The sequence below is a fragment of the Ursus arctos genome, chromosome X (assembly GCF_023065955.2).
Source record: "Ursus arctos isolate Adak ecotype North America chromosome X, UrsArc2.0, whole genome shotgun sequence".
In the NCBI taxonomy this organism is placed as follows: Eukaryota; Metazoa; Chordata; class Mammalia; order Carnivora; family Ursidae; genus Ursus; species Ursus arctos.
In genome coordinates, this window is record NC_079873.1 from 114,620,038 (window position 1) to 114,642,088 (window position 22,051).

At 40.3% G+C, this 22,051-nt stretch overlaps 1 protein-coding gene across 1 annotated transcript in view; it reads left to right on the plus strand.

Annotated features, from left to right (window-relative positions):
- The window catches only part of MCF2 (MCF.2 cell line derived transforming sequence), a 79,540-nt gene that overhangs the window by 49,183 nt on the left and 8,306 nt on the right, over window positions 1-22,051 (plus strand). The window contains exons 20-28 of the mRNA XM_044392435.1: window positions 189-281; window positions 1,094-1,219; window positions 1,894-2,115; window positions 8,388-8,480; window positions 9,546-9,624; window positions 10,186-10,252; window positions 13,086-13,195; window positions 14,640-14,752; window positions 16,971-17,083. Of these exons, the coding sequence (XP_044248370.1) occupies window positions 189-281; window positions 1,094-1,219; window positions 1,894-2,115; window positions 8,388-8,480; window positions 9,546-9,624; window positions 10,186-10,252; window positions 13,086-13,195; window positions 14,640-14,752; window positions 16,971-17,083 (1,016 nt within the window). The remainder of the gene's footprint in view (window positions 1-188; window positions 282-1,093; window positions 1,220-1,893; window positions 2,116-8,387; window positions 8,481-9,545; window positions 9,625-10,185; window positions 10,253-13,085; window positions 13,196-14,639; window positions 14,753-16,970; window positions 17,084-22,051) is intronic.

A 22,051-nucleotide genomic window follows, 5' to 3' on the forward strand; every position in this document is an offset into this window, starting at 1 on the left:
TGTTTTTTTTTTTTTTTACTTTTATGGCCTCTTATAATTTCCATATGGTCTATAACAGCGGCTTTCCTGGTAGATTTTCCTCAAGGTGTAAGAAACCTGCATGCATTGGGTCTAATCAGTGAACACTTGGCCGTTTCACAGGTGCATGTCTTAATTTAAATTTCTTGATAATTATATTTTAATGACAGGAATGTCAAAGAAAATTAAAACACAGACTTGGTTTGGATTCCTATTTACTCAAACCCGTGCAACGAATCACTAAATATCAGTTATTGTTAAAGGTAATTACGTGAAGCATTTGTTTCTTTCTTTACTTACTTCTGTGGGTCAGGTGTGGCAAAGCCATTAAAAAGGAAGTGGCTGGCGAGGAAGCACTAGGAGCAGGGAGGCCCGGTGTGTGGGAAGGCTGGAGTTAACAGTATGCTCCCTCGCTTCGCTGGGGCAATTCAAGTGCCCGATGCCTAGATGTAAACGGAGACTGTCTAGAATCTTTTTAGCTATTTAATTATCCACACAAGTTACATTGATGCATATGTGTAACGAATGCAGAACTTTTACGATCGTTAAGAAGAACTAATATTTCTTAGACTTTGTGACTGTATTTCATGTGTGCCTTCTCAGTGAAAACTCCAGATGGCCCACCCCTTGTGTCCTGTGAAAGGGTTACTGAAATGTCCCATTAAGTATAAGCACAATGAGCTTATATTTTATAATTCTATAATACACGTTCACAACGTTCTATGGTCTGTGCAAAATAAAGAAAACAAATTGTTGCATGTAGAGGGCCAAAAAAGTGTAATTATTTATAAATCAGTCTCTAGTGCGTCCTAATAGCTGCTTTTCTGCAGCTCCAAGAGCACTGAGTGCCCTTTACTTGCTACTGTTTACTCACTCTTCCATTTCTTCCCTAATTTTGACATAGTTGTTAAAATAGAGTATTAATGTGACAAATAGCAAATGAAAGATATTACTCAAAAAAATGACATTGTCTTTGAATTCCTCCTTGAAAGCATGTTAGCCAAAAATGTATTCATTTTCTCCAGCTATTCATATCTGCCTGATATTAAGTTTAATTCTTGACTTCTAATTACAGGAGCTACTGAAATATAGCAAAGGCTGCCAAGGGTTTGAACAATTAAAGGAGGCACTTGACACAATGCTGGATTTACTGAAGTCAGTTAATGACTCTATGCATCAGATTGCAATAAACGGCTATATTGTGAGTAAATTTTAATGCTGGTTGCAGTTTTGTGGGTAAGCATGTTAAGATCTCTTTCTTTGTCTCCTGGAACCAAGTGAGAAATAAAAAGGGCAGAAAAATGGAGATCCAAATGTCTGCATTATTATTGACAGTGCTCAATGAAGAACTAGCTTCAGATCAGTAGCCAAATGGATTTGTGATCCTCCCCTTGTCCCTAGAAGTCTACCCCCAACTCCGACCTTGGGATAGCCTGCTTGTAGGAACTGCTGGGGTCTTCTAAGGAGATGTAGTGGCCCAGAATTGCTGCTTGCCCTAGTCCAAGATAAATGTGGAAGAAAAAAAATCGAGTCTTTAGAGTAAGCTCTGCCTGGTGGGGATGCTCGCACTGGTAGATGTCAGTCGCCAATCAGGGTTGAGAAGACGGGGAGAGCTACCCTAGTTGAAAGACGTCTGCATGCAGACAGGAAGCCAGGGAAAAGGCGGTTTCTTCTGTCTCTTGCTCCCGCCGTCATTCTGTACCTGTGTGACACCGGACATGTGTTCATGTAAACAGTTATGATGAATACAATTTTTAAACCCATACAAATTGTGTTTCGGGGTTTTAGTGGCTCAAGCTGAAAAGTATCACGTTGATGGCAGAGCTCTGCATGTAGCTGTGCCTCATACTGATGAGTGTTGATTTTCCTTCGTAGGGAAACTTAAATGAACTGGGCAAGATGATCATGCAGGGCGCGTTCAGTGTTTGGATCGGGCACAGGAAAGGCGCTACAAAAATGAAGGATTTTGCTAGATTCAAACCAATGCAGCGGCATCTCTTCTTATACGAAAAAGCCATCGTTTTTTGTAAGAGGCGTGTTGAAAGTGGAGAAGGCTCTGATAGATACCCGTCATACAGTTTTAAGCACTGTTTGAAAGTAAGACACTTTAAATTGTGTAACATATTTTATATATATATATATATATATATATATATATATAAAAAAGTTTATACACCTTTGCAAGTGAAATGAGTGGGTTTTATACTTTAGTTGTGCACCCCTTTTTTAATAATAATTTTTTATTATGTTAGTCACCGTACAGTACATCCTTAATTTTTGATGTAAAGTTCCATGATTCATTACTTGCATATAACACCCAGTGCTCCATGCAATACGTGCCCTCCTTCATACCCATCACCGGGCTAGCCCATTCCCCACCCTCCTCCCCTCTGTACCCCTCAGTTTGTTTCCCAGAGTCCATAGTCTCTCGTGGTTCATTCCCCCCTCTGTTTATCCCCCCTTCATTCTTCCCTTCCTTCTCCTACCGATCTTCCTGCTATTCCTTATGTTCCATAAATGAGTGAAACCATATGATAATTGTCTTTCTCTGCACCCCCTTTTTTTTAAATGAAATCTTTTTATTCAGGAATCACTGACATACAACAGTGTGTTCATTTCAGGTGTGCAACATAATGATGTGATATTTGCATATATTGCGAAACGATCACCCCAGTAAGTCTAGTTAACATCCATCGCCACACATAGTTACAATTTTTTTTCTTGGGATAAGAGCTTTTTAAGATCTACTCTCTTAGCAACTTTCGAATATGCAATAGAGTATTATTCATAACGTCACCATGCTGTACATTCCATCTCCAGGACTTCTTTATTTTATAACTGGAAATGAGTACCCTTGAACACCCTTCACCTGCTTCCTCTACCTTGAGCCCACAAAAGCTTAAGTAGAGGTCTTGTGTTGAAATCAGCTAACACAGAACTTTTGAAATAAGAGTGAGGGAGAGCAGAGCCTTATCTGCTTCATTTCCTCCCTCATTCCCATCCCAGGCAGTCCCCAAGGCGGCTCCCTAGGGTCCTGCAGAGCGCGGTATGAAGGTATGGGAAGTGAGCCAGGTTCTCCCATGAGCACTCTCTTACCAATGGTACTGGGTAGAGCTGATGGTCTTGGTAGCAGGGAGCCTTTACTGTATGGGAGAGATCAGGAAGAAGGAGCTTCTTCTTTTTCCTCCGTGCAATTTAAAAGTGGGTAACTTTTGTGCTTAGCACATCCCCACCTTTCTTTTTGTATCCCTCCTTCATTCCTTAGCCCTTCCCCCCCCTGGGTGTCCAAAGCCACCAACAGCTGAATCCTGCCCACATCTTCTTTCCTATGACTTCTCTCCTCTAACCCAAACAACTATCCTTTTGTCCTAATGCTAGTCTGGTATTAAAATGAGGTCAGCGTTGTTTGAGGGAGTCACAGGCAATCCAGTGATATTCCCCGCTGGCTTTGACATTTGACGAGAGGAATTTCCAATTCATACAAGCCTGTAGTTGGCGAATTTGATATTTTTTTATACTTAGTTAATATGATCTTTTAAGTTTTAAATTGTAAAATCCAGGGGTGCCTGGCTGGCTCCGTCAGTTAAGCACGACTCTTGATCTCGGGGTTGTGAGTTCAAGCCCCACGCTGGGTGTAGAGATTACTTAAAAATAAAATCTTTAAAAAAATAAAGTGTAAGGGGCGCCTGGGTGGCACAGCGGTTAAGCGTCTGCCTTCGGCTCAGGGCGTGATCCCGGCGTTCTGGGATCGAGCCCCACATCAGGCTTCTCCGCTGGGAGCCTGCTTCTTCCTCTCCCACTCCCCCTGCTGTGTTCCCTCTCTCGCTAGCTGTCTCTATCTCTGTCAAATAAGTAAATAAAAATCTTGAAAAAAAAAAAAGTGTAAAAGCCATATGATATTGGTTATAGGAAAATTGGAAAATAGAGAAAACTATTACCTCGATTCCCCAACCACCATTACTTGAGTCATTTGTTATGAACATGTTTTTTCGTTGTTGGCAGCCGTTGGAGAATCGATGACGTTTTCAGCAGCGGTGATAAAGAGGACAAGCAGTGCGTCCTGACGTGTTTGTGTCAGGAGTCTGCCAGAGAAGCAGGCCCTGCTTTTGATTCTCCCCTGAAGCTCAGCGGTCCCATGCTGTTCATAACACAATTCCTGCCCAGACTTACGCCTCGGACTTGTTCCTACTGTCGACTTGCCCTGCTGTCATGTTCCCTTAAAACTTGCTGTTTTCACAACAAATGCCCAGTTGCTCCTTTGCTATTAACAACCTACCCTCAAGTCCCCAAAATCTCCGTTGGTTCCATTTTATGTCTCTAATAAACATTGACCGAGAACCAAGATTTTATAGTTGACCTCAGCCAGGGTTTAGATCTCTTGCTGTCTATGTATCTCTTTCTGGGGAAGAGACTTGATCTCCATAGGCATGTTGGACCCAAATGCATTTGGTTAACTCTGTATTTGTGGAGTGACCTAGTCGATACCTGATGTAGGATCTCCGGTGTGTATTGATTTTTTTTTTACCTTTAATTTGTCACAATGATGGGCAACAGAATGTTTCTAAAGTACATTAGAGTAAGGAGGGACTGGTATGAGGGAACCAAGTCATGAGAATTCAAACTATAATGGTTACCGTGGAAACGGTGGGATAGCTGCAAGAAACATTTCAGTGCAAGTTGGACAGATGGGCTTGGTGGCTTACTAGATACAGGAAAGAAATAATATCTGACAGTTGAAAGAACAAAAATCAGTCTGATTTTTCTTTGGTTTCCCAATAATGCGTTGCAATTTTTTAAAAGATTTTATTTATTCGACAGAGAGCAAGCGAGCACGAGCGGCAGGGAGAGGGGGGTAGCAAAGGGAGAGGGAGACGCAGACTCCACGCTGAGCAGGAAGCCTGACATGGGACTCGATCCCAGGACCCCGAGATCATGACCCGAGGGACCCAGATGCCCCACGTCCAGCATTTTTAATAAAAAAAGATTATTCAGTAATGCCTGCAAAGATTTATGCCAGGTGTACTAGGAAAATGGCGATCCTGCTGACAGGGAAAGATGGAAGTTTGGCGATTTCTTAAGCCTCGCTCTGCTTACCCTCTTGCTTCCTTTACAGTGAGATTCCAGGATTAAGTCCTGGCCAGCAGTACTAGTCAGCGTGTGACATAACCATTGGGTTTACTGGTTTCAGAGTTTTCTCCTTGGTTAGAGAGGATGGATGCAGAATGCTCTCCGCTGCTGAGCCGCTTCCCTGTCCCTTTTAGCGGACTCTTGTCTTGACGTCATCCTATGAGGCTAGAACCCCACGGCCTGATGGTTGCGTGCTATATCTGAAGCCGGCCACTTCCATGCCAAGGAAAGGCCTTAAGGTCACGGTCAGATGCCGAGATTTGAGTTCTTCACATTCCTCACTTCATTCATTTATTATCATCATCCTTTTTCTAAAGTTAATAAACATACACGCAGTGCTCACTATTTGCTAGAAACTGTTCTAAGTGTTTATAAATAACAATGCTAGCTCATGGAACACACACAGCAACTTTATATGAAGTAGAAACGATTACTAACCCCATTTTGAAGGTGGGAAAGTTCCAGAGAAGTGAGTAATTTGTCCAAGAGCACATAGCTAGTCAGTTCCGCAGCGCAGATTCAAACCCAGGCAGATGGTTCTAGAGTCCATGCTTCATTACTGCACCATGCTGGAAGGCCTGGTGTTTTATGCATTGCTTCTTTTATTCCTTCCTTCATTCCTTATTCTCCACACTTAACTTCCTCTCTACCCTTTAGCAACCATTGCGACTTATTTGATGTATGTGCTTCAGCGTGTGTGTTTTCGTTAAATGCATATTAATGTTCTGTGCACATCCAGTTTAATTTTCATAAACTGTATTCCGTTATAGTCCTCTTTTTCTTTCTACTCTTGTCTCAGAAACTGTTGTTAAGATACAGCCACGTTACTGGTGTATGCCCAGTATCTTGCTTCTAACTGCTTCGTAGCACTTAAGTTTAGCTGTACTTTTTGTTAATGTGATTCAAGATCAATTTTTAAAATTATACTAACCCAAGAAGTAAATAAACTCTATTCCGGAGATATAAATACAAGTCTTAAGATTGATAGTTGTTGGTCATAATTGCAGAGTTCGTGACCCACCAGGTGACTTTTAACAAGGTGTTTGACATCTTTACACTACCTTGAGGGCAAAAAATTAGGTTTAAAAGTTGCAGCCCTCAACCCTTGACACACTGTGATGTCTTCAGATCAAATGCTTTATGAGAAAGCATTTATATTCATAGCTACCGGGAATATCAATGAAAATGTGAAAGATAAGGCAGAGGCCACAATTAGGATGTGACTATAAAATCAGCCTTGTTATCTTGTTTTATTATATTCTAATATGTATTATATTGTATATTATGTAACTATACTCATATAGTTAGACCTTTAACTGCCTCTAGATTCTAAAACTGAGTGAATTTCATGGTATAGTGAACAATTCGTGGTATAGTAACATTTAATAACATTTACAAGCCTTTCAATAAAACCTTTATAGTTTGTTATTTGAGAAAATATATACAGCCCCAAAATACAATTGGATTGTATTCCAGTGCAAGAAGTAAGTGAATTGTTTGGAACTCAGGACAATATTGCCTGATAGACATTATGGTTAGATTTCCAGGGTAACTCAAAAAAGCTCATTTAAAAAAATTTTTTAAAAAGATTTTATTTATTTATTTGGCAGAGAGAGAGACAGCCAGCGAGAGAAGGAATACAAGCAGGGGGAGTGGGAGAGGAAGAAGCAGGCTCCCAGCAGAGCAGGGAGCCCGAGCAGGGAGCCCGATGCGGGGCTCGATCCCAGGACTCTGGAATCACGCCCTGGGCCGAAGGCAGATGCTTAACGACTGAGCCACCCAGGCACCCCCAAAAAGCTCATTTAATCTATAACGATGTGCTATATGTATACAATGAAAAATCACAAAACTATTTTGCAATTCAAATAAGGGAAAGTTTAGAAAGCAAACTCGTATGCTTAAAAAACCTCATTATATGATCTAGACATTTAATGCAAGCTATGTAATCCCTTAATCAACTCTGTGTAGTAGATATTCTTCCCATTTTATAATTGAGAAAACTGTAGTTCAGAAAGGTTAAGCACTTGCACCAGAACACAGAGCTCGTAATGGTCGGTGATGAAGTTCCAATGCAGGCCTCTCAGACTCCAGAGCCCCGAATCCTATGCAGCTTACGCTATCAAGAGAAGAGTACGTGTTGAAATGCAATTGAAATAGAGATTGAACATGAGATTATTATTTATCTTAAATCCTGATGCTTGAGCAAAAGTAGGTTTAGCTAGAGCGATTGAGTAGGAATATGAAGATATTTTTGGAGGTTCTGGAAGTAACTGCTGACTGCATTCAGAGACTCTTATATGTATAGATCGTATTTCATTTCTAAGCACAGTCCCTTTTCTTTCCCTTGATATGTGCTCTCACTAGCAGTACTTTCAATGCTTATCAGCTCTTGTTAGGGCCGTTTGGGGGACTTGTAAACGGAAGAGAGAGTGAGATATTCCTTTAGATAATTCGACTGGAATTGAACAAAAAGAGGAGGCAGAAGAGGACTAAAAGAATGTGTGTATGAGGGAGGGAAATTACTCAAAATGGAATTAACCAAGCTATTAGCAGCACAGGATGAAAGAAAATGGAAGAGTTTGTGCTCTGCACAATCACACGTAGAAGAAAAATCATGATCAGGAAGGGATATTGCCTATAAAAATTTCACTGGCTACAAGAAGATCTCACTTTCCTATGAGAGATCATTTGTTTTCTAGAGAAGCTGAGAGGTTGGTAGAAATAGAGGGGAGCCTTGCGTACCCAGCTGGTTTTCCCTCACCCCATAAATTGGATGTTTATCACTTATAAAACTTCTATAGAGATAAATAATGATCTGTAAGATAAACTTATCTGACAAATGATTTTTAAAATTAACCATTTAACTTAATTTTAGATGAGCTCTTTTATTGATGTTTAATTACTTTTAGTCCTGTGTTTGACACGATAATTTGTTTTAATCGTGTGCAGTTAATTTATAGTAGGATTCAATCTTAGGGGGACTAGTTGGATGTTCAGATTTATGGCATTTGTTTCGATCAATGGAATGGAACATGTAATCTATGCTATAAGTGCATGGTTCAGCGAAAATGTTTAAATAGTCAGGGCTGTGATTGTACTTGTCATTTCATATTCTTGAATATAAAATGTGTATTTTGCCAAGTGAGAAATTCTGGTTCACTTAGAAGATGATGGGGGTAGATTTAATGTAATTTCATATTCCAAGTAAAACGCTCATGATGATTTTGACCAAAATATTATAGATGGATGAAGTCGGCGTCACCGAATACGTAAAAGGAGATAACCGCAAGTTTGAAATCTGGTATGCTGGCAAGGAAGAAGTTTATATTGTCCAGGTTGGTCTTTGAAATATTATTCTAGAAACCATAACCTCCATTAAGACACAAAAGTCTGAATTTGCAAACAAAAACAATGTTGGGTACATTATGAAAGTTCTCATTCCTTTCATCTAGGTCACTTAACGATTATTTAATATTCTTTGTGATGCAGTTACACAGTTTTACAACTACACCAGGATACTTACCGACTCTAACTGATCGCCAAGAACATGGCAGGTGCTTCTCTGTCCCCATCAGGTTTCTAGAGTTACCGACTGAGAATGGTTCCGAGTTCCTCTTGTGCTTGGCATTCTGATCGCGGGACACAGGGATGGGACAGTTCACGTTTGATCGTTGTCTTCAAAAATATGCTTAAGAGTACACTTATCACAATGCAAAAAATAAAAATATGCTTAAAGTCCTGGCCTGATGGGCTGTGAGGTCCAATCTGTTTCAGGGAAGGGGAGAGGAATGAGAAAATTTCAAGAGGATGCTGTCATCTCAATAAGTATTGGTATCATGACTTGTGACAGGCAGATGTGCTGCTATCTGTCAAAAGTGCTCACTGTTTTTTCTTTGTTTTAATTCTGTATTAGGTGATTAGAATCCATAGAAATACATTTTCTTGGCTTGATTTAGATATAAGACTTCTTGCTATCCTTCTACAAACTTGTAAGTTATCAAGATTGCAGCACATTGTCTTTTCAGAAACAGAACTTGTTTTATTTTACCAAAATTAAGCATAAAAGCATTTATAGTTTTAAAAGGACCCCCCCAATAAAATAAATACAAAATATAAAAGAACCCTTCTACAAAGAAAAAAGAAGTTAGATTATATTTCACTTTTTCTCTGAGCATTATTTTTTAAGGGCAGTCTCAAAAGAGTTTTGACTATTATTTCATCTAACTGATGTCTACTTACTTGCTTCTTAGGAGTTTTAAGAAGCAAAATGGTAGAGTTTGAATATGGTGGTTTAAGATATAGGTCATGCTTGATATATGTAGTGATATTTGTTTTATTATAAAGGTTCTTTTTCAAAGGAAACATGTCCTCTCCTCCCCGCCCCCTTTTAAAATCCTTAGGCTCCGAATGTAGACGTGAAGATGACATGGTTAAAAGAAATAAGAAGTATTTTGCTGAAGCAACAGGAACTTATGACAGGTAACTTCAGAATAAGTACAGTGATAGCTCGTTAACTCAGGTTTTGTGATAATTGATTGGTACAGGGAATGGGGCTGATATTTACTTTAGACTATAACAAAAGGGTTTGTTAAACTAATTTGAAGAAGATCAAGATTTGAGGGGTTGTTTAAACTATTTTGGAGAATGAACTTTACACTAGAAAGTGAACTCCGGTGCTTGCAAAGCACTTGCAAAGTAATACAGCGAACAAACTCTGTTAAATTAATTCTAAGTCCTTCTCGTGAGTCAACTCTTCCGAAGGCCTCAAGGAATCAGTGCTTGGTAGTGCTGGCATGGTGATGGTTATAGTCATAAGCTTGAATTTCCTGAGAAAATATTACACGGTCTAGTCCTTTTCCATATTTGAAATCCAGACCGGGCTTTCCTCTGGTTATTTCAAGTCCGCGAAGGTTAACTCTAACGGGAACGGAGTGTATGTGTGTGTGCGTGCGTGCACTTGCTCATGTGAAGGATGTTGGTTTCCAAGGAAGAAGCATGGCTTCTCAGTGATGCTTCCATAAGCTTTGTTTTATTTCACAGTTAAAAAACGAAAGCAACATAATCCGTTAACAGAACAGGATCAGCTTTCTTCTCAGCGGAATGATGAGTAAGTGATTATTCTTTAAGAAATATCACGCTTGCGATCTTCTGCTTCCCGTATGTACAGGAGACAGCGTCCTTATCAAGTAGTTCAGACACAGATTACCCTCCCTTTTAGCAATAACTCATCAGATTCCTTAAATGCATCATCTTCTCAGCTCTATCCTTACACCTGGAGCCTGATAGTCCTTAATCATTATTCCATTGTTCCCCTTGATGTTAAAAATAATATGAGAGTTTGGGCTAATTTTTTTTCAAGATTTTATTTATTTATTTGACAGAGATAGAGACAGCCAGCGAGAGAGGGAACACAAGCAGGGGGAGTGGGAGAGGAAGAAGCAGGCTCATAGCAGAAGAGGCTGATGTGGGGCTCGATCCCCAAACGCCGGGATCATGCCCTGAGCCAAAGGCAGACGCTTAACGACTGAGCCACCCAGACACCCCTGGGCTAATTTTTAAACATGATCACAAATGCTTTGTTCTTGGTATATCATAGGGGGGAGGGGTGTGTAGGTGAAAAGTGGCTGCACTCATGGTTTTCTCTTCAAAATATTTTTGGTCACCTTCCATCTGATTGGAGAAAGAGAGTGGTTAGAATGATGAAGTACTGGCAGTCACTGCTGGCCCCGCAGCGCCACTGTCCCTAGATGGAGACCGCTGGCTGGCAACTTGGCCTCTCTTTCTATGTGGTCAGAGAGGAGGGAGGGATCCTGGGAGGGCACTGTGCCTGCATGCAACCATGAAGTCTTTGAGGAAGGTAGCAGTCCTAAAGGATAGCACTGCTGCTGGTTTAGAGATGTCTTCATATTCTGCCTCTAGGAATCCTAAAAGGCGGAGTTGCCCATAGAACAAGTGCATGTATGTGGAAAGAATCCCCATACTGATTCCACAGCCTTTGTACAGAAATTCACCATGTAGCATCTGCGTGATACAGGGATCACTGAATGGTTTCTTAAAAATAATTTTTTAATTTTTTTTTCTGAGAGGGAGAGAGGCAGGAAGGAGGGGGTGGGAGAGAGGGAGAGGGAGTGAGGGAGAGAGAGCCTTAAGCAGACTCCACACTGAATGCAGAGCCTGACACGGGGCTCAATCTCACGACCCTGAGATCAGGACCTGAGCCAAAATCAAGAATCAGATACTTAACCATCTGAGCCACCAAGGTGCCCCCCCAAATTCTCTTTCTTTAAAAAAAATTTAAAATAACAGGGTACCTGGGTGGCTCAGTCAGTGAAGCGTCTGCCTTTGGCTCAGGTCATGATCCTGGGGTCCTGGGATTGAGCCCCGCATCAGGTTCCCTGCTCAGCAAGGAGTCTGCTTCTCCCTCTCCCTCTGCTCCTACCCCCAGCTTGTGTTTTCTCTCTCTCTCTCACTTAAATAAATAAAATCTTCTAAAAAATTTAAAATAAAATAAAAATGCTCTTTTTCTCCTTGCCACATGTTATCTTTCAGAGGTAGCTTAAAATCAGGATCAAAGTGTGCTGGTTCATCTGAGGCTCTAGAAAGATCATTTAAAAGTCACAGTGGAAGTCTTTATCTTCCAGAGTCACAATACTCAATTTTTTGTCATAAATTATGGAAGGAAAGTCTTTAGATTTCATATAGTAATGGACTTTACAGTAGGTGCTGCAGCCCAATAGTATTAATCAGATTAAGTTTCAGCATCATTTATATACACCTTACCTAATTCACTAAGGTTAAAAGATCATACAGCAAGCAACAGGGATTTTTTTTTATATATAGCTTTCTGACTTTCCCTTCAAGAATCTCCTCTGTTCTTCAGCCCATATGGCTCAGATGACCAATCAGACTATTTTTTTTAAAGATTTTATTTATTTATTCGACAGAGATAGAGACAGCCAGTGAGAGAGGGAACACAAGCAGGGGGAGTGGGAGAGGAAGAAGCAGGCTCCCAGCGGAGCAGCGAGCCCGGTGTGGGGCTCGATCCCAGGATGCCGGAGTCACGCCCTGAGCCGAAGGCCCACGCTTAATGACTGAGCCACCTAGGCACCCCAACCAATCAGACTATTATCTTCTGTTCAGGAATGGACATGTAGACCAACCTAGGCCATGATGGGCATCTCCACAACTTTTATCAGAGCTATCAGGGAGGAGGTTTTGTCCTTTGAAATGAAAAATTCTATTTAAGCCTCTGAGCTTTTTCTCTTTCCACATGTGACTGGGGAAAACAGGGCAGCAGGGATGGGAACCTACACAGAGGGAGAACAATGATGAAATAGATTTCCGATGACATTATTTAAGCATCTGGATCTCTATGTGTTCAGCCTTAATCCTTAGATTTTCAGTTACACGAACCAATAAATTCCTCTTTTTATGGGATTTTTTTGTTTACATTTTTCCAACTGTATTGGAGTTGACACTTAAAATTTGTATATATTTAAAGAGTAAAACTTGATTTGATATACATATGCATTGTGAATTATTAATCCCAACCATCCTTGTGTGTGTGCGTGTGTGTGTGTGTGTGTGTGTGTGTGTCTGGTGAGACCACTTAAGATCTAGCTCTTAGCAAGTTTCAAGTATATAATACAACACACAATAGGAATTTTAAACAGTATACCTGCTGTGGGTCCAGAAGGCAGTCATTTTTTCCTTGCATGTTAGAGAGAGACCTTGCTGGCTTGGATCCTAGAATTTAAGCTTTTGTTATATTGTGAACTATCATTCTAGAGACATAAATTAAGGGGGAAATCAGCTCAGGCTTGAATGATTCTCAGAGGACGTTCTTAACACACGGTATCAGTGGGAAAAAATATCATCTTTAGTGTCTTGTTATTCTTAAACCGGATAAAAGACTTATTTTTACAACTTTACTATCTCAGAAGGCAGCACGGATCTTTCCTGGGTGCCGAGGAAGCGGAACCGGAACGCAGTGGCGCTATGGCCGACGTCCGGGAGGCAGTCGCGTCGGTTCCGGCTGAAGCTAACACAGGTATGCGTCGCCGCCCTAGCGAGGCGAGGCTCGTGGCTCTGCACGTTGTTTTCTGCCATTGTGAGGTCGGAAAACCTACCTCTCTCTTACCTTTGTATAAAGAAACCAGAGTTCAGCCATTTTTATAAGGCCCTTTCGTTTTCCACACGCCAGATACCCTGGTGGGCACTGCAGGTGGGTGCTTGTCCAGTAGCGTGGGCATCACAGGGGAACTTGTAAGGAAGGCAGATTCTCTGGGTCTGCCCCAGACCTTCTGAGAAAGAAGCTCTGGGAGTGAGACCCAGCCATTTGTGAGTTCACAACGTTTTCCATGTGATTCTTTCTGATGCATGCTCAAGTGTGGGAACCCCTGCTGCATAGTACAAAGATGAGTAAGACACATGCACCATAGCTGTCCCAAATAGAGAGGAGTCACTTACAGCTGGAGCATTTGTTTTTCTTTTGCACCTTATATCATTCAAGCTGATTTCAAACAAGGTGTTTAATTCAACAAATAGAACACAGCCCAGGTGCCAGGAACTGTGCAGAGCTTTCGCATACAGTCTAATTAAGAGACGCTCAGCTGCCATCCCTACGAAGCCAGGAGGGTAGAAAGAGAATTCGACAAGCAATTTAAAATTAAATGTGATAAGTGTTACAACAGGGAAGTGCAAGGTGCCGTAGAGGCACCCGGCAGGATCACCTGCACAACCCAGGTTCTCTACTAGTTGAAGAGAAACAAGTGATGACAATCTTGTTCAACTGAAAGGCACTTCCCTCAGGTCATCTGTGCGGTGGCCCCCTGAGCAGTCAGCAGAGAGCCTGGGACCAGTGCCTTCATTCGACAGATGAGGAAACCAAGTCAGAAAAACTTGACATGACTTTTCCAAGACAACAGGAATAGTTTAGTGTGGCCAAGATGAGATTCTGTTCATTCTCTGCCTATGTTAGATTGCTTAATCTGTACCAATTCAATATATTTTATGAATTAAGCTCCTCTTACACATAAGGCTCTTAGAGAACATACACAATGCATAACACGTGGTCTCGGCCTAATAAGAGAGATAAAACAAGTCAAAAATATTACTTGGTAGGATGTTCTAAGTGCTATTTGAGTAGGACCAATAAAAATACCCTAGAAAAAATTTTGGGAAGGGATTATTTTATGTAAGAAAGGGTAAATATTCTCTGGAATATTGTTTAACGTACTATTTTTAATAACTGCCCCACCAACTCCAACTTGAAACCATCCTAAAAAGTAAAAGGAGCATATGACATTCCAGGCCCTTTCTGAAATATCAGAAATTCTAAAATAGTACAGGCTAATCGGAGATTTTATTATATAAAGATACTCTTCTTGGACCATTGAAGGTGACAGCCTTGATTATTACAGTTAATTTTACTTCTCTCCCTGTGTTGGACCAGCACCATTAAATAACCACCCCCTTCCATGTTTTTCTTATAGTTTGGACCCAGATGTCCTCACCTGCGGAAATCTCTGAAGACCCCGCGGAATGGTCAAGCAACTATTTCTACACTTCTTACGATGACAATGAAGAAGAAGAAAGACCCTTAATGGTTGGTGATGGCATATTCAAATAAGTAAATAAAAACTCTCGGGGCAGTATTACTGACGCAGTAGGCAGGCACGTGGGGGCAGTCTTCTGTCCGTGTCCTCGAGGTCATTAGGTAGATTTCACTGGCAAAAGATCCGAAACCTGTCCTATCACGGACATTCAGTAGTAAGCGCTTCTGTCTGCAAGAACTGGTCTGAGCTATACGTGGCGCTCCCACTGAAGCTGATGAGACAAATGGTCCACCATTCCAGTCTCTGTACATCGACCAGTTTTATCTTTACTTGAACTTCACTGTGTTTTCAATGTAAGCATGGGAGATAAAATCAGAGAAGAAAGGAGAGTCAGATATACTTTAAAAATCAGCTTAGATTCCAGATTGGCAGATCTAGGGAATAAACTTTACACAGATGAAACTACTTGATAACATCTGGGGAATATATTTTCGTGGGCTGCCGGAACACGTGTTAAGGATACCAAATCGGCGTAACGGAGCAAGGGAGCGCCGCGTAAAACTAGACGAGTTTGCGTTAGGGTAAAAGTAACTGGTAGAAGACGTAGTGTGCAGTAGATTACTGGGGGGTGGGTTAGGACCGTTGAGGGTTTACCTACAATTTCCTGAAGTCAGCAGCCCGGAGGGTGGGAGTGCCGCTTGGGAGTGGACTGCTTCGTGGTGCCCTTCAGAGGAACACATTCAGTTTGGCAGTTCTAACGTCGGGGGAAGGGAGGAGTGGCGCGGAGAGCCGCAAAGCTGCGTAGCGTCAACTCTGGGATGCTTTCTTTAAAAAAGTAACAGAATATTCTTTCTCTTAATAATGCAGTGACTGTAACACATGTGTACGGTAGTTTCCCTCATGAATTCTATGTGAGGATGGGCGAGGCCGTTGTTCCGATGTGAGCAGAAAACCAGAGGAAGCCAGTTTGGGTCTTGAGTCAGCAAATACGTATGCAGTATTGTAGATTCCCTTAATCCTCGCAGACGGGAATGTAGAAAACCCCATAAGCTCTCCCTTCTCGCCACCATTCCCCGACTTGTGCTACTAAAGAACACATACAAAAGAGCAATACGGTGCGTTCTAGATCCTATCACCCCTACCAGCCTCCCCCCCAGAATATCCCCAAAACCAAGAAGCAAAACAGGTTGGAAGGAGCTGCTCTCTTAGCCTCACTTTGTCAAGTCAAAAACTAAGAAAGAATGGGTGCTGCCTTCCTTGGAGAGGTGTGTGTCGGAGACGGCTCCTAATTCCACGAAGCTACTCTATGTAATGGCCCATTTACTAAAAATACTGCTCAGAAGACGTTTAAGCCCGAGTGATGTGGATATTGTTTTCAGGTTAACTCCTTTGCATGTGCACAGATTCGACGCCACATAATTCTTTCATTTAAAAGATTGTTAGCTATGGTACTCTTTTTTAAATTCATGTAATCAATGTGTAAGATACTGTGCTAGAAAAATCCTCATCTCAGAATACTTTTGGACTTGGTGTGCCTGGCCGGCTCAGTTGGGGGAGCATGTGACTCTTGATCTCAGGGTTGTGAGTTCGAGCCCCACGTTGGGTGTAGAGATGACTTAAAAATAAAATCTTTTAAAAAAAGAATATTTTTGGACTTGAAAATTTTGTTTTTTCTCTCTCTACTTTGTAACGAAGTGCAATTGGTGTGCCTTGGATAATTTAACTTATTAATGAATCAAGTTCAAATTATAGCTGCCAAAAGATTAAGGCCAAGTAAAGCATAACAGTATGGTTGAGTATGCTTTTATTGGACCCAGAACTTTCGTGCTTATTATTTTCACCTGTGCAAAATGATACAAATCCCAGAAATCCTTTTGAGGGCATTAGTGGGTCCTTGTTCAGGACCGCTGCCTTTCCTATGTGCCTAGATAAATTTTCCATGAACGTAGTTTACAAATAACAGTATTTAAAAATTGTTTTCATGCCGGGCTTTTTTCTGAGTTTTTGCTTATAATTCATATAATAAGTTAAATTAGTCATGGTTTGTTATTTTTTGTGTAATTCTCTTTTTTTTGCGAATAAAAATGAATTCTTCAGGTTCAAGAAACACACGTCCCGCTCTGTGTTTGCTCGTTCCCGCCCAAGCCGCTGTAGCCACACTGTTAACCACTGAAGTAAAGAGTGCGTTCTGTACATCACAGAACATATAGTTATGCACGCTGTTGTACAGTCACATTGGTAATGTAATTTTTCAAAACAACCTTCCAGTCTCCAGGCAAATACAAAGCCCTAGCAGATTGTAGGAAGAGGGGCCCAGAAGACCTCCTGATTAGAAATGGAGATGTCATTCAGTTTCTCCATGAAGATGCTGAAGGTCAATGGTAGGTGTGTTCTCAGTGCTTATGCTGACCTCCGCCGGGGGCACACAGATATCTAATCAGATGTTCTGCTTTACGTGTATCTTTGTTATACGGTGTCAAGAAGCAGAAATATCACATTTCTTATCAGTGTTTCATTTTCATTGCTTCAGCTATGCCTATATAGCTCACTGAAAGGAATGTTAACCTTTGGTGAGTGAAAAATGCTTTGAAAGAATGAAATGCTATGAGTCTGCATGCTCTTTTGTGGGTTACCTTTGGCTCAGACATTTCAGCTGATAGATCTGGCTTGGTAATGGCTACAGTTCATACTACATTCGGTCACTTAAGTCATTCATGAATTCATCACATTTTTAGTGAATGCCCACTATGTGCCAGGAACCATGCTTTGCTACTCGATAACATAGCCACCCTTCTCTTTATCAATTCAAATATTGACTTTTTAGTCTCACCATTCTATTCTGATGCATTCGACTGCATACAGCACCAGTTGCAAAGATGGTTCTGCCAAGTATACTGTGTAAATATAGAGAACCCAGAGCAGGAAGGAAATACTATTTGGAAGGGCACTGGATGAAGCTTCCATAAATCTTTTGGAACTTTTATGTGAAATAGTTCTGTCTCCGTTGTGTCAATAACTTGAACTGAAATGCTACATTGACTGTGTACTTTGACCCTAAGGCGGAAGAGTACACACGTGGGTGAGAAGTAATGACTGATCATTAAAGTAATAACCATTTTTGCTAGTAACCTAAGTCCTTTGTAGGCTACTCAAAGGACTCAAGCACAAGGTCATGAAGGTCGTTGAATACATGCAATAACTTTGTGAAAATTTGAACTGCAATGCGATGTATTTGTTTTTTATTACCTTACATTACCATTGTTGGCTCCTAATTCATTTATTATTTAGGTTGGTGAAAAATCTAAACAGAAGAAAAGAAGGTCTGATTCCAGGGAGCACTGCGCAGATTTTAATTGGTGACTATAGGTTTCGGAATGCCAAAGTGACAGGTATGATATGAACAGACTGTATTCTATCTGTTTAAAGGCTAAAACTTTTAACGCTCTACCAAGGACGCAGTTGAACTTCTCTGCACTTAGAAACAGAGCTGCAAGCCTGTTACGTTTGCTGGGATTGAATTTGTTCCTGTCATGGTTTTAAATTAACGAAGAAAGATTTTTAAAACATGTTAAACTTTTCCCTACACGGTTGATAGGTATGGAAGAGAGTTTCAGATACTGTGGTGTCTTGTAAGAGATCCTTCGGAGCTAAATACTGATGATGTGCTTTTAAGGTACGAGCCTTAATGTCTAAGAATGCTTTGCCAGTGTGTTTCCATCCACTTCTAAGAGCACGTTATTTCCTTATGGTAGTTTTCAGCTACGCACACGCACATATGTGCGCGCACACACCCATGTCTATGTCCAAGGCTTAATGTATGAAGGTAGTATGAAGCAATGAGTGCTAACCTGATATTCCTTTCTATGAACTCAAACCTTAATACAGAAAATTTCTGGATTTTAAAATAAACCAGTATTCTTGTACGTTTCCCCCCTAAGTAATACTGAACTATCTATAAAGAGGTATCAAAAAAAAAACCCAGACTTTTTTGTGAACAAGATTATTATCACGTGCACATACTTCCTTTGAATTCCTAGTTTTGGACTTGTATTAGAAGTCTGGGTAATGGTACACTGGGTTGAAATGAATCTGATACACCGGGAGTGACTTTTTTGGTTCTGAATTTCATTTATGACATGAAACAAAATCTACAGGTGACAGGGCTCAATATAAATATCCAGACATATGGGAGCCCCACAAATAGGGTCACTTCTTATTCGTTTTTTTTTTCTTTTTAGGTGATCTAAATCTGGATCACCTTTCAGAGTTTTTCTGTACCAGTTGTTGAATTATTATTATTTTTTAAGTAGGTTCCACGCGCAGTTTGGAGCCCAATGTGGGGCTTGAACTCATGACCCTGAGATCAAGACCTGAGCTGAAACCGGGGATATACTGTATGGTGACTAACATAATATAATAAAAAAACATTAAAAAAAAAAAGACCTGAGCTGAGACAAAAGTTGGACACTTTATCGACTGAGCCACCCAGGCACCCCAGTTGTTGAATTATTTGGATGATTATTGAATTGCTGAATTATTTAAATAATTAGTAATCAGAAGAATCTGACATATCTGAACTAGTTGACATTTACTTAAAACCTACACCCAACACTGCAGAATACAGCATTACTTTTAAGTATGCATGGAACATTCACCAAGATAGATCATAAGCTGGGTCATTAAAATAAGTCTCAATACATTTCAGAAGAGTGCAATCATATAAAGTCTTAAAAAGCATTATAGTAGAAATTGATATCTGGGGGCGCCTGGCTGCCTCAGTCAGTAGAGCATGTGACTCTTGATCTCAGGGTCGTGAGTTCAAGCCCCATGTTGGGTGCAGAGCCTACTTAAAAAGAAAAAAAAAGAAATCGATATCTGTAGCTCTCTGGATATTAAATGACATACCTCCAAAGAACGCATGGGACAAAAAAGAAAGCATGAGAGAAATTCAGATTATTTCAAATTTGTGGTTTAAATACTTGTATCACACACTTAAAAATCAGTGTGATTCACCATATTAACATAACAGAGGGGGAAATTATGTCATCATTTCAATAGGTGCACAAAAACGCTTGACAAAACTACATGCTCCTCCATGATACAAACTCTCAACAGATGAGGAATGAAGGGAATTTCCTCAGTCTGATGATGTACGCTCATGAAAAACCACAACGAACATCACACTTAATGGTGAAATATTGGAAGCTGTTGCCCTGAGATTGGGAATAAGCCAGGGATACTCACTCTCCCCATTGCCATTATAGCCAGTGCCGTACCTCAAGATAGAGAAAACAAGAGGAAAAGAAGAGGCAGCACTGTCATGCTGAGCAGATCACATATATGTACAAAACGATACGGAATCTCTACACAAAGAGACCCTACTAGAAGTAATAAGTGAATTCTATAAGGCCATAGTCTACACAATCATTATACAAAATAAATTGTAATTCTATATTCTGGCCACAAAGAACTGAAAAAAACCTGAAATTTCAAAAAATAATACCATGTACATTAGTAATATAAACTGTAAAATAAACAGGAATAAATCTACCAGTAGATGTCTAAGGCTTCTGTACTGACAACCACAAATCACTTCTCAGATACATTCAACAGGACCTAATAAAGGGAGAGAGAAACCATGGTTAAGTATTGGAAATCTCAGTGTTATTAAGAAACCCGTTGTCTCCAGATTGACCTCTAGAGTCCATGCAGTCAAAATCTGAGCAGCCCCTTCTGGGAAAAAAAAATACAGATTTATTCTAAAATATATTATGGAGAGGCAAAAAATCCAGAACAGAAGAATCCCCCAAATCTGGAGTACTTATATACCTGATTTCAAGACTTACTCTAAGTCTACAGCAATGAACGCAGTGTGGTATGAGAGTAAGTATAGAAAAGTAGAGATTTCTAAAATAGATCCACATACACATAATCGATGAATGTTCAAGCAAGGTACCAAGTCAACTGGATAGGGAAAGGAAGGTTGTTTTTACAAGTGGTGCTCCAGCAATTGAGTGTCCATATGGTAAAAGAAATGAACCTTCATCCCTACATCTCACTCCATCTGCAAAAACTAATTTGAGTTGGATCATAGACCTCAACATAAAACCTAGAGTCAAAGTTTCTAAAAGCACAGGACAATATCTTCATGACTTTGAGCGGTTAACAATTCTTTCTTGTATTACACAAGGCAGAAAAAGCACTAACTCTAAAAAGAGAGTATCAGGCAAATAGAAATATTGCAGATGCTGAATTGAGCACTTTGCCACTTTAAAAATTTATATCTGTTAGGGGGCGCCTGGGTGGCTCAGTTGGTTAAACATCACGCTCGATTTCAGCTCAGGTCATGATCTCAGGGTTGTGAGATGGAGCCCTGTGTTGAGCTCCATACTGGGCGTGGAACCTGCTTCAGATTCTCTCTCTCTCTCTCCCTCTCCCCTCCTTCCTGCTCCTCTAAAAAAAATCATATCTGTTAGAATAAGATAAAATCTAAGCCAGTAACACTATGAGGGCTTTCAGAAGCCAAATAGTTGTAATGAATCACATTTTCCCCAAAATTTCACTGATTCCATTTTCTACATTGAAAAGATAAGTTTGAAAGTAAACATGGCCAGCTTTCTGCTAACTGCTTTATGCTTAGTTAAATCATTAATGAGAGAGAAGAAATAGTGTCACTTAAATATGTGTTCAAGAAGCAGTTTAAATTAACGTATATAAATTGTTTTTTATGAAGCAATTAAAAAACCAATAAAGCCATGTGGGTACTCAAAAATAATGGCCTTTCTTGTGCTCAGGTCTCCAAGATTCAAAACTGAAAACACCGAGTGTATTCATCTAACTTCCATATAATATAGGAAGACTTGGTAGGTTTTCCCTAACTTGTATCATCATTTTAAATGTAGAGCCAGATGTCCTCCTACTTAATTCAGGACAAAGTTAATTAATGACATTTTAGCTAGCTATAATGTGGGACATGTAAAATTACATATTTGATTAGTTTTAATTTGAAGCGATTCCATTACTGTAACCGATTGCGGTAGATTGAATATCACTACCCTTTGAAAATCGCGTGGCAAAACGACAACTTGAATCTGCTTTGGGCCTCTGCTTATGTTTCAGGCGGTAAAGAGCTTATATGTTAACTTCTATCCACTTTAGTTGGCAAAAAAACCACATTCTTCTTCTGTAGTCATTTTTTCTCATCAGTACTGTTTTTCAAGATCCTTTTCTTTTTTTCAGTGCCATTGGGAGGGTGGAATTGTAATGAATTGATAGATCATCAGCATTGAAAGCGTTTATTACTCTCAGCGTGGCAATGCTACTAGATCAAAGGACTAGGTCCCCTTGGT